Below are 12,902 nucleotides of genomic sequence, written 5' to 3'. Positions count from 1 at the left end.
GCTCTACCGTTCTGATAAGGTCCCAAACGTCTTATTCAGAGCTTGAATCGAGCATTTAACGTCTTTACTAAACCTTAATCATCATTTTTCATTTATTACTACTCGATTCCAAGACCATCGAAAGCTTGTAAGGGACCTAGAGATAGGGCGGGCCTTTTCTTTTTCTTTGAGATGTTTGTTAATTAAAAGCAGTTTAAAATATTTCACTTTTTGTTTCTAAAAATAATAATAATTTTTTATACGGGTAGGAACCAGTAAAGGTCCGGGAAAATTTCCCATCTCCTCCAACCTATCTGTGGCCCTGTAAAGTTAAATCTTTATCATCAGCTCCAACATTTTCCATTTTTAGTGATGATTTGGGGAAATCATTCTACGTACTTCATTTATTTGAAGCAGCAATGGAAAAAGGAGGGGCCAGCTCTACTTACAAGTTCTCGAAAGCCCTGTAAATTCCCGTAGAAAACATCCATATCAACTAATTAGCATAATATAAAACAATTTTCTTGCATTCCAATTATCAATACTTGAGTTATTTTGTGTTTTTCTAACGTTTAACTTCGAAATTCCTCGGCCCACAGGGGTGTACTATAGATTACTCCCTATGGAATTTCAGGACTTTGATTATATATTTGAACTCAGGGGACCGAAACGAGTTCAACGGTACCCTACTTTTGGACCGGAGACGAAAAATAAAAAAGTTATCATACTTTTTCACTTACCATACTTTTTTAATGCTCTCATGCAGACGGCACCGTAGTTGCTAGTATTGCCATCTTGCGGTAAAGTCTGCAAACCATGACGTCGGACTACGGTCATCTTCCGGAGGGTAAACACGCGATACGAGAGCGGAGAGAGCGACGCGACTTCCGATCATCGCGCGATCGCGAACATGGCGGCCGTTCCCACTGTTCGTGCTCCCGACTGACCTCTCGTATGGGAGCCACCACACGCCGCCATGTGCTAAACTAGTGATCGATTCACGGTAGTTCTTGAACAAAGTAAAAAAAGGGGGGAAACGTCTACTAAAGGCAATTTTAACGGCAAGCACGCGACTCCCGATCGCGATAGCGAGGCCACTTAGCGGAGAGCGACGCGACTCCCTATCATCGCGCGATCGCCGGGAAAAAGTATGATAACTTTTTTATTTTTCGTCTCCGGTGCAAAAATAGCGGTACCGTTGAACTCGTTTCGGTCCCCTGAGTTCAAATATATAATCAAAGTCCTGAAATTCCATAGGGAGTAATCTATAGTACACCCGCCCACGGCCTCAAATTTATATTAAATTTTTAATAAATTTAAAAACAAAAAATTAACAATTTAAAAAACAATTTATTTTCATCACTTGACATACAGAATTCGTTTAAAATAATTTAAAAAAAAGTTTCTCAACCCAAGCGAGGACAGGGGAAAAAAAAACAGTAACAAATATGGCACCTCTAACACTGAACTAAACCAAATAAATCGGAGAATAAAAGTTATAAAAATATGTTTAAAAAATACACGATAGATTTATCTTATATATATATACATTAGTCATTAGAAAAAAAAATTAATAATAATAATAATATTTTAACATAGTGAATGTTTGCACTTTATGTAGGAACTGATGATTTTTTTTTCATTTTACAAGAAGAAATTACATTAAATGATAAAGAAATTTTGCATAAAATATTAATACAATGCCCCAAAGACTAGTATATATATTTATACACACACATATATATATATATATATATATATATTTTCTAATAGAATTTATGGCACAATTTATCTGCAAAGTTTCAGTTAACCAAAAGAGAATTATCAGAATGTATTCGCACGTTTCGATAGAATTTCTAATGTAAGAGAGTGAAAAATGAGATCTGGAATTGGCAAACTTTCATTAATCAGCTTTCAGACTGATAAAATTCGGTTTTCTTCTTCTTCTTTCCAGTATATTAAAACACTACGCGATCCGAAACTCAATCACTTATTAGTATTTTATCAAAAGGATTGGGTCCTCTTCGTTTGATAGCTCCGTTATCGTCTATATACATATATATAAAAAAATAAATTAAAAAAAAATAGTAATTTATTTTATCAAGCGTAAATAATTCACTTACTCCTAATGATACCCGTGCACGTCATCCATTCTTCCATGGTTATTTTATTATTATTATTTATATCGCAGAATCTAGGGAAATTCCTCCAACACTTGCGAAGTTTCCTTAATTTTCTCCTTCTTTTGTTGTTTTTTAAGAAGTTTTTCCATTGGTGGCGAAATTCTAACCACTCCTTTTTATCCAACAACTGTAAAGATACCATTTAAAAAAATTTTTCCTCCTTAATATACATTTCCAGCTTAATCAGCAGGAAATAATCTTTCTCGTCGTTCGAACGTATAAAATTGCAGTTTTATAAACGTTTAAAACTCGATTAACAGGTAAATATTTTTATCAGCGGGATAACTTTTATATTTAAAAACCGTATTTAGAAAGTAAATTCGTGTTTCATTTAAGATACTTTATCACTTAATCGATCCGTACGCAAATTACAACACTCGTAGCCATTACAAATTAGGTGGCGCGGTTAAATGACGTTTAGGCCACCCTGTGTACTATTGTAAAGTATTTTTAAAAAATGGACGCCCCTACTTCCCGGTATCGCCATCTGGTGGCGAGGGACATAAGTATTTCGGGTAATACACACAAAATTTACCTGATTTTGATTGTTGTCCAGATAACGAAATTTCCACTTCACCATTTCTTCTACTTTCTTACTAACCGAAATTGAACTTTAAAAATAAATAATAATAATAATAAATTTAGTAAATTAAGCATAAAAACATAAAAAAATCATATTTAAACGTTAATTTAGTCTGTTTTTTTTCCTTTCTTTATTTCCTTTGAAAGGAATTTCGAAGGAAAGAATTTTTCCCAATGCAAACGTAAGCTGACGTTCGGTAATTTTCTAATAATAATAATTTATAGGAGACAACGAATATTTTACGAGAGCAGATGTGATTCTTCATTATGCAAGAGAGGGGGGAGGAAAAAAAAGGGAGAGTGGAGGAGAGAGAGATGAAAGTGGAGAAACCAACCCTCGAGGTATCTAATTACAAGATAACTCGGATGCCATTAAAGTTGATATACTTTCTAAGAAAATATTTCTGTAGATAAGATGAATAGTCATTATGCCAGTGAGCAATATTATAAGTATCCACGCTAATTTTTGAAATAATAGGGGATGAAAAACAATTAATTTCGTCATAGAATCGCAAGAAATGCTCCTAAAAAAACCCCCCTTAAATATTCGGTTTCCGATGGCGCAACCCTTGAATCGGGCAAGGAATATTGTAAAATTTTATTATTCGAATTTTTAGGAAAGGTCGTTCAACCTTTTTAATAACGGAGCAGCATCTTAGTCGACGTGTCCGAGGTTTAAATGGAGTTGGCAATTAAGAGGCAATGGATTAATTCGAAGATTAACTGGCACGAATGTCAACTAAAATGAGAAACGTCCTCCTCCCGATCGAATTTTTCCAAGGATTTTTGTATAACATTATACTATTAATGTTTGTTACTGGCTATTGATTATTTACGGCGCTGACCCCGCTCGTTTCTAATTTGCATATGGAAATTATTTTAATTTTCACAATTAATTACATTTCTGTTAAAAGTTCCAATTTTGGAAGTTGTTGCGCTTGTGGCTTATTTATTTTATTATATATACAGTATATAAATATTTCTTAAAATTGAAATAAAATATTTAGGTGCTATTATTTATTTATATAACAATGTTTCTACCATTCTCAAACCCATTTTTGTAATCTAAATTTGAGGGCAGAAAATATTTATCTTCACAAAAAGATTCATTCATTTTCCAGGGTTAGCTATAAAATAACATATCTAAACCAAAATATTAAATATTCATTTAATATTTTGAATGTACAGTACAACTATTATCATTCTTCTCTATATATAATAAAGCTTAAAATATCCACAGACGTAAGGTCAAATCTCTGAACGGTGGCCACCGACGGGAACACAAAATAGGCAGTTGTTTGAAGGTTATTTTGTATGTATTTTCCTTTCAAAACCGGAAAAGTTCTTAAAATCTCCACTGTTTAGGGATGGCCCTTGTTAGATGTCGTCCATTATTAGAAGTTCAAATTTGGAAGACCCTCCCCGATAAATAAGTAAACTTAGTTTTGAATATATGTATACATAAATAATAACTTAATATTAGAATCTTATAAAGCGCAGTTCAGTTTTAAAAGAATGTATAGTTTTATATAATCTTAAAGTTGTTATGGCTGTAGGCCTACACTATATTAATAGCATGCTTTTTTATATTTTATTGAATATATTCTAGATGGAAAAATTTCCATGGCTATTAAATTTATTCAAAAATGTAGAAATTTTTATTATGTTATCATTTTAATCATTGATAAATCCATCCAACCAAGATATAAGGAATAATAGTAGTAATAAGTCTTCATATTGACTACTACTATTATTCTAGAATACTATGCTTCTATTTTATAGAATACTATGCTTCTATAAAAAATTTAAAATGCATTTTTAAGCTTGAATAAATTCTCTACAATTATTTAAAATGAAATGACAAAACTAATATGAAGTTTGCTGCACATTAATCAATGCTTAAAAATTCTAGAAATTAGAATATTTATTTTTATTTATATACAACAAGCATCTGTAATACAGTACAATACAGTTGAATACACAGAAATACATTGCTATAATAATGATTCTAGTAATTATTATTGAAGAAAAGAATTGAAGGAACATAAAAATATATGAAAATGTTAAAAATTAATATTTAGAAAGATAAGATTGTTTTCAATGTTATGTTCCTGCTTGTTATATCTGTCCATATTATACTGTATAATCCATATAATAATATACAATAATGCATGTCAAAATGTAGATAAAATTGTATAATAAACATCTAAAAATAGATAATATTACTCAACCTATGTATAAAAGTAGATAAAGTACCTTAAAGTATAGACAAAAACTGTAGGAGCCACTAAAATCTGCAGCAATAGTTCATATAAATGTAAATATTTATATTCTGTATGTATTAAATACTTGTCTGTTGGAACAAACAGCATACTTTTAAGAAACTTTACAAAAAATAATAATTATTGTAGTAAGTTATATACAGTATTTTAAGCGTGACTGGACTCAATGCCATCTTTCAGATAAACGAGATGGGTTTGTATCATATTTTCTAGTGTCATAAATTTGTTAGATAAGTTAGTGTTTCTTCTGTTCTAAGTTTCAGCATTCCCTCTTACAATAAAGATGATAAAAGAGATAATAATACAAAAAAACATAATAATACTTAACTGGAGGATTACGGTTAACAATGGAGAAGGATAAACGAGGGAAGATATGTTAATCAAATGACGAAATTATAAGAGAAAATAATAGCAAGAGTTAAAAAAAATGTAATTTATTCAGGCAGAAAATAATACGATTTTAATTTTACCTGATAACAGTTTCATTGACTTCTTCTTCGATGGAATTTAGCAATTCTTCCAAGAACGATTGCCTCTTCTGAAGTGAACAACCTAAGGCAACAAAACAGGGTTTCATCTATAAAACAATATAATAACCAGACGCGTCACAGACACAACTCATTATTTAAACCAAGGAATATAGTTTCAAGGTCGACAGGATTCGACGACGTTACTCCTACTTAAATTATTATTATATCATACATAAGCACAACTTGGGGGAAATAGCATTCATGCCTAGATTGCTATCCCTTATTATTAAAAGAATAGACCCAATTTACTCTATCGAAACTCGGATTCGAAAGAAGAAGAAGAAAAAACACAAGATAAACAATGGAACTTTAATTCCGTATCGTGATGAAGTTAGTTATCTTCCTTACCTTTAAATACGTGCGATTTTCTGTTGGCCCTCCTGCAATCTGGTGGTATACCGTGCGTGGCGGTTCCTCTAATGGGCTTTCCCGTGTTTGGATGAACGCACCAACAATAACCCGCTGATTTATGGCATTGTTCGCGCACGTACAGGCCTTGCTGAGTGCAACTCGGAATGTAAACTTTTCCGTTCGGATCTTGTCTGTGTGTTTCCAGTGCAATTTTCCGTGCCGTCAGGCAATCTTGAATATCTAAAATTAACTTTAATAGCTGTAAAAGATGCGTTGGCACACGTTTTTAAACTGTATTTCGTGATATTTTTTTCTCTCTCTTTCTTTCTTTCTTTACCATTTTCCGCATCGTCCATCTCTCCCGTGTTATCTTCGTTCTTCAGTATGGGTTTCTGCTTTTCTTGTAATTCGTCCGAATCGACTGCTAGATCGTAAAACAGGCCACTTTTAATTCTCTTAAACGACGCCAGATGGCAGTAAACACAGAAAAGAATTAGCTGCCGTTCATTGGCGTTAGCAATTGTTAGCAACGAATGGTACTTACTTGGCAAGATGTGAACTTGATCTTCTTCTTTTCCAGCCTGTTCCTCTGAATTTAAGGACATAAATAGACGAAAAGAAACTACACTGTCACCAAATTAGTGAGTTCTATAAGATCATATTATCTATTATGTTGATTGCACAATATGTCCCAGCCAGAACGCATGTACAGAAAGATTCGGAATTCTTTTTTCTTCGATTGTTTTTGATTTTATAAACAGAAAAACGGTAATAAAAAAAACCGTAAAACTATTCTCGCGTATTTTAATTATACTTTAATGACCATGCTATTTATTTAAAAAACATGCCGAGACTTTTTCGATTCTTAACTGCACATTGCAAGAATTTGAAATTTTCCAATTCGGAAATACACCAATAAAATTAAGCAATATATAAACTCACTATTCATATCTACTCCGAGACAGGCAGACCATTCTTTTCGCGTAATCTTTTTATCTTGATCCAGATCGCAATATTTCGTGAATGTCTTGGCGCAAGAGCGTGGTTTCACTATCTTCTTGGCCATTCTTCGAAGATCCTTGATCTCTCTCCTCCTCAAATTGTCGTCTTGATTCTTATCCAACTCCCCAAATTTCCACTGAATAACCCTGTGTATCTCGGTTTCTAGAGGGTTATCTTTTAATAAAAAATAAAAGCAAAATTTAGTCCGAACGTTTAAAAAATTACAGCGCTATTTAGCTAAGGAAGCTCACCCGTTTGCATGGTGTGAAAAATCCTCAAATATTCAGATTTAAATAAATTAATTAAGTTCGTATTAAATAACGATCTGTCGTTATTGCTACATCCTGTAAAATGTTTTAATATAATGCATTTAATTATAATTTTAAACCGGGATTAAGTACTATTAAATTTGAACCCTACGAACTGACCCTTCTTTTTATTAATATGAGAGGATCTACGCCTGTTGTTCCTCTTTCCTGCAAGTAACAAAATGATTTGACTTCAAAAAAAATACGATATAATTACATAACAGTCGAGGAATATTTATAAAAAAATGTTTACTGGTTTCACCTGGTTGAGCGCAGTTTGGTCTTTGGTACCTGATGGAGGAACCCGGGATGGGTTTGCCTAAATGATTGACACACCAGCAATAACCTGTGAAGGAATGACATTGGACTTCGGAGTAACTACCGTCCTCTTTGCATTCCGGTATAAACACGCCCTCGACAAACTTTCTCGCTTCGGCTTGCGCCACACTCCTCTGAGCCGTGCATCGAGCCATTTCTGAAGGGAAAAAAATCAGAAATTTGAACATTTTTTCCCCCCGAAACGAATAAAAATGGTTACGTTCGAGCTTTTACATTAAAATAAAACGAATTTCACTCGTTCTTTTCCATTTTGAAAGCTGTCACATTGGGTAATCCGTATCAATTACCATTAATGTACTGGTTGGTTAATTATCATTCACGTTTGATAACCTGCCTTCTGGTATATAAACTCGACCGTTTACAAATAAAAATTCATTTATAGATGATTAAGCTTCATAAATGCTCATTAAATCATTTAATAGATTCGTAGGTATATAAATTGATTATATTATTAATTAATTAAATAACACAAGTCTAACCAATAGAGCATTTATTAATAAAACGTTAGGTGGTATGTATCGATTTTTTTTGGGCTCCAAACATCATTAAAGACGACTATTTTTAACCCCAAAATTCGTTAGTAATTGCATACATTTCAGTGTGGGCTAAAGGCCAGTAATCTGTATTACAACCGTTACAAGTGACAAGCACGCAGGCATACCTACATGTTTATTACTGAATTCTTTTTTTTTTTTTATAGAATAAACCAGCCACTTTTCGAATTTTAACATTCGAATCACGATCAATACGCATACCGTCGAGGTAAAAAAAAGTAAAATAAAATGGCCTGTAGATTTTAGTACATGTATCATTTATGATCAAGATTAATTAAAGACGATGAACATCTCTATTTCGATCGCATGTTAATTTTCTTTTTCTCTTTTCTTTTTTTCTTCATACAACTGTAATTATAACTGTACGTGACAATTCTGTGAAGTTACGCCATAAGAATATTGTATTTCTCAATGCCTTTTAGCGTGTCGGCGGCATGGAGAAACACGAAATTGCATGCAATTTCACGCGAAATTCCGAAAAAAAAGAAAGGAAATTGCCCCTCGCACGTTCTGATAATTTCGGTGAAAGCAATAAGAAACAAGCCGTTTTTCACTCGACAATAACTATAAAATGATAATTTGAACTATTCCGAGGGATGTTTTATTGCCAGTTATTTATCAGTTTACAACACGACGTTAAGAATAGTTTCGAGCGCGAGTGGACGTGTTCGAAATAAAAAAATAAAAGGAAAAATATGGCGCCTGCATAAAAATATCACGGGCCACCATCTGTCACCACGATTTGACCTTGGGCAAGGTTACGTTTTGACCTCGGTCTTTAATTTCTGAATTCGTTTATGATTTTTTGACCGTTTTCACCCCCTCACCTGAACACTTTCCGCGATGTTTGAATTCGACGGGATGACCTTCGCACTTCGCTCGATTGATTTCACATTTGGAGTCGTACGTCCGTCCGTCTGTGCCACACACTTGTCGCTGTACATCGCCGCTGCAGTCTATCTGACATTCCGCTTTACGATCCGAAGAAAGGAGTGGAAACTGTCGACAAAATAAAGTTGCAGTCATTTTATTATTATTATTATTTTTTTTTAACGTAGTAAATCATTGAGTAAATTTATCAATGAAAGAAACGAAATAGTCGGCGCGCGACGACGTACAGTACTTTCGCTTTCGATAAGCGCGCGCTTGTTCATTCATAAATTTCACTTTCGTATTATTATTATTTTTAATGAATTAACGTTAATTTCGTAGTATATCGAGTTTCTTTTCTTTGTTTTTTTCTTTAGGGTTTTCGTAACTGCCACACGAAATTCGACTTGCAGTCTTCCTCGCTCCTCGACGTTATCAAATCTCGAAGAGAAAATTCACGGAAAACAGGAAGTGTGGCGGAGAATGAGGGATCGATTTCTGTTACCATGGCAACGACCTACAGGAAGGTCAAGCTATAAGCTTACTTCAAGGTCAACAGTTGGGTAATGAACTTGTTCGTGTTGATAATGAGATATTACAAATGTTTCTCTCTTTTATTCCCCTCTCTCTCTCTTCCTTTCTTTCTTTTCTAAACTCGTCAATCTATTCGATTTAAGTTAAATATAAGCGGTGAAAAATTAATTTTCTATTATAAAAAAAGTTCTAGAATTTATTTATTAAATATAGGTCTATATAAAAATCGAAACTTGATCTTTATTCTCGAGATTTCAATCTAGAAATGAAACTAACGCGGAAATATAACTAAAAATACAGCTTTTAAGAGTTTTTTTTTTTTTTTTTGAAAGATTTCCAACAAAGATTCATTATATATAAATTTAAAATTAATTTCTTATCAGTGGATATGAATATTTCATTATTTATCGGCGAATGTCAGTGGAAATTGCGTGTGTTTACTGCTTTTTTTTTTTTAATTTTAAATCAGTCGATATATAGATATTGCTTAAGCAATAAATAAACGTTATACGAGAGTAAGCTGTGGTGTACCATTCGATAGTGTTTTGAATTCTTTTTTGGATCAATAAATAATAAAACATCTTCCTTTGAACCTTGAACATCCAGCAAAATCGGCATTTTTTTATTATTATTTTTAGCTTTTCGAATTGGAAATTGCGAAAGTTAAGTGCCGAGGTTCTTTTTTCTGTTTAGTACTTAACATTTTTATAAAAATTCACTGAATTTATGCAATTAACAGTAACGAATTGTGAATTTATCAGCCTTCTACACTGAAAAATGCACGAGTTTTTAAAAATTTTTAATTGTTTTCACACAAGGAAAAGTACTGTGTATTAAATCTCCCGTGCATTTTAAATTTTCACGTCTAGTTTCCGAAATTATTCTCTAGATTGAGTGGTATTTACTACTAATCAAACTTATCCAGGTAATAAAACAGTTACGAATATCGCTGATTAATTACGGGAACCCCAAAATTAAACGAAACACTCGAGCTTATTGATCACTTTTCGTCCTCATCGATGCCATACCGAAAAGAACTTCGAAGATATCTCCCTAGGGTATAAAAATTATCATCCCCTCGAAGTAGGACTATTCAGAACACCTCGAAATTACCTGAATCCGGCGCCACGATTTTATCATTCTCACCGGGGCCTACGACGTTTTTTTTTTTTTTTTTATCTTAATCCCGGTATAGGGAATTTTACGTAGTAAAACCTAGCTTTATTTTAAGCGAAAAACCTGTTTTAAAAATAAAATTTTGAAAGATTTATGACCTATTAAAGTACAAATTTTCATACTTTTTGGTGTAGATTATGCTAATACAGCGTTAAAGAAGTAACGTTGTGGAATTTTATGCGTTTTTCATTATTTAATCACGCGATTTTTACGTATTTTTCCGTTGTAGTTTACTTATAGACCTTAATATTTCCACTTATAACGAGACCAAAGAATGATAAAGATCATTAAAATATACACGAAATTCCGAATACAGTTGTATTGTTAAGGTGTCCGTAACATAAATCCATAGAATGGTGGCATATTTTCGGGCTTTATTGTTTTGAAACAATCGTTTACATTCGATAGCGGAGGAAAAAAAAAAAGAATTCCGAAAGGATACGGTCTCCTACATACAAGTTTACAGAATAAACGCCATACAATGGGCAAAAATATACGTAGAGATGCATAAAGGGAGAAATTCCATAAAGAGAAAGGGATACCTTTTATTCTGTAAATAACTTTGGACGGATTCCAGGAACGTATATCATCGATTATAAATGAATTACGCGTTCATCGACATTTTTAACAATCGGAAACATTCTTGGAGTTTCTTTCCCAGGCGGGGGAATCCCGACAATATTTGACACATTGTGATACTCGATGTTTCGCCCAGGTGTGCAGCATGGCCAACAATACCAGCCGGGAACACACCCTATACTACTTGTTCCCACGGGTATACGGAACGTCTTTAACGTATAGCGTATATACAGTTAAAGCGTGTGTAAAATATCGCCGACATAATAATAAATCTTTGTCCCATCTTTACGCCAGGTAAGGTGAAAATTTCTCCGGCTATTTTTAAACACGTTCACACTTTCTCCCTTCCACTTTTTATGCTGGACCGTAAACAAAGAATGATTATGGTAAAGAATTTTTCGTACGAAACGGTTCCTATCCGACAACGACTTCCTTTATTTTCCACCCTAAGGGCTCCACCGTATCCAAACGAGAACCATATGATGTCCGACTCCCACCTCGAAAACTTCACTTTTAGACATTTTTACACGTCTGAAATCACCCCAATCCTCTATTATTTTTTTTAAATTATATCATTTTTAAAAGTGTAAGATCAATAACTACTATCAAACAGGAACAGTTCGTTAAGAGCACAGACAGAGATAACGGCAGAGAACTAGTTTTTAAATGTGTCAAAAGTAAGATAATTAATTAGAATCTTAGAAAATAATAATAATAAAAACAACGGTTAGACACAAAAATAATGTCACGTTTTTAAATTACTCGACTTTCACTTTTTTCTGCAACTCCAAAATGAATGAACCGTACACAAAGTCTCTCACAATTTTTTTTTTAAATCGAGAGTAGTATCACTCGGCTCTCGTTTCTTTCTCCCTCTTTAATTTTTTTTTTATTCTAAAAAAAAAATTTGACGATCGTGTCTCCGAGACGTTTGTGTGTTGACAAACGGTTACTCGTTACTAGATTCGGTAAGGCCATTATTAACGAGTTTGGCAAGATAATTGGCATTAGAAAAGAAGAATCTTACCTGTCCGTTGGAGCACCTCAGACAAGCGACTGTGAGGAGATAAAACAAAGACCTCATGACCAGAGTTGCCCGGGGCATCTATTGTGCACGTGATGGTCTGAGTCGCACCACTCCCACGTCGGGTCTAGTCGGCTTGTGATGCTGAGTCCTGCAATCTCACTCCTGTTAGTCAGGCTATTGGTGGAACTCCGACAGGAGTGTATATATGTTCGATTTGGGTCAGTCGTCCGTCGCGAATAACCTATCAATGTGTGTTTCTGATGCCAGTCACTCCATCTGCAACTCTCACCTATGAGAATTTTTTTTTCTTTCTCTTTCTTTTTTTTATTCATTCTATAATAAAACCTGTTTATACCGCTTTTAATATTTTTCGGGTTACGTTATAACCGCGAAAAAATGTTAGAAGGAACGTAATTTTTATAAGTTTTTAAAGTGTATCTTCAGTTATGCATTAAAAAAACGATACGTGATGATGCGAGACGTTTAATTGTACGTAATTTATTATTAATTATCTCTTGCGTAAAACAAAGATAAGATTTCTTCGGCGAGACTTAAATAATTGTTTTTTTTTTTTAAATAGTTTTATTCACGTTTTTCTGTTCTTAC

The 12,902-nt window shown here is 33.4% G+C and overlaps 1 protein-coding gene across 7 annotated transcripts; it reads right to left on the bottom strand.

Moving 5' to 3' along the window:
- Nucleotides 1-1,309: 1,309 nt before the first annotated feature.
- LOC136968881 (SPARC-related modular calcium-binding protein 2-like) lies at nucleotides 1,310-12,635 on the bottom strand. 7 transcript variants are annotated; one of them, XM_067262940.1, is made up of 13 exons: nucleotides 12,297-12,635; nucleotides 8,938-9,109; nucleotides 7,480-7,692; nucleotides 7,338-7,408; nucleotides 7,161-7,253; nucleotides 6,850-7,083; nucleotides 6,452-6,529; nucleotides 6,245-6,331; nucleotides 5,905-6,147; nucleotides 5,497-5,578; nucleotides 2,698-2,773; nucleotides 2,103-2,289; nucleotides 1,310-2,026 (listed from the first exon to the last, which is right to left on the bottom strand). In XM_067262940.1, the coding sequence occupies exons 3-13, from the start codon at nucleotides 7,578-7,580 to the stop codon at nucleotides 1,962-1,964; spliced, it is 1,317 nt and encodes a 438-aa protein (XP_067119041.1). In that variant the 5' UTR covers nucleotides 7,581-7,692; nucleotides 8,938-9,109; nucleotides 12,297-12,635; the 3' UTR covers nucleotides 1,310-1,961. The 7 variants fall into 7 exon arrangements, with proteins under 7 accessions (XP_067119041.1, XP_067119036.1, XP_067119035.1 ...); XM_067262935.1 differs by having other exon boundaries at nucleotides 6,245-6,328; nucleotides 7,338-7,385; nucleotides 7,471-7,692; nucleotides 12,297-12,630; XM_067262934.1 differs by having other exon boundaries at nucleotides 7,338-7,385; nucleotides 7,471-7,692; nucleotides 12,297-12,629.
- Nucleotides 12,636-12,902: the final 267 nt, after the last annotated feature.

The sequence above is a fragment of the Centruroides vittatus genome, unplaced genomic scaffold (assembly GCF_030686945.1).
Source record: "Centruroides vittatus isolate TY-2023 unplaced genomic scaffold, ASM3068694v2 contig_165, whole genome shotgun sequence".
In the NCBI taxonomy this organism is placed as follows: domain Eukaryota; kingdom Metazoa; phylum Arthropoda; class Arachnida; order Scorpiones; family Buthidae; genus Centruroides; species Centruroides vittatus.
This window is presented reverse-complemented; position numbering and strand designations above follow the sequence as displayed.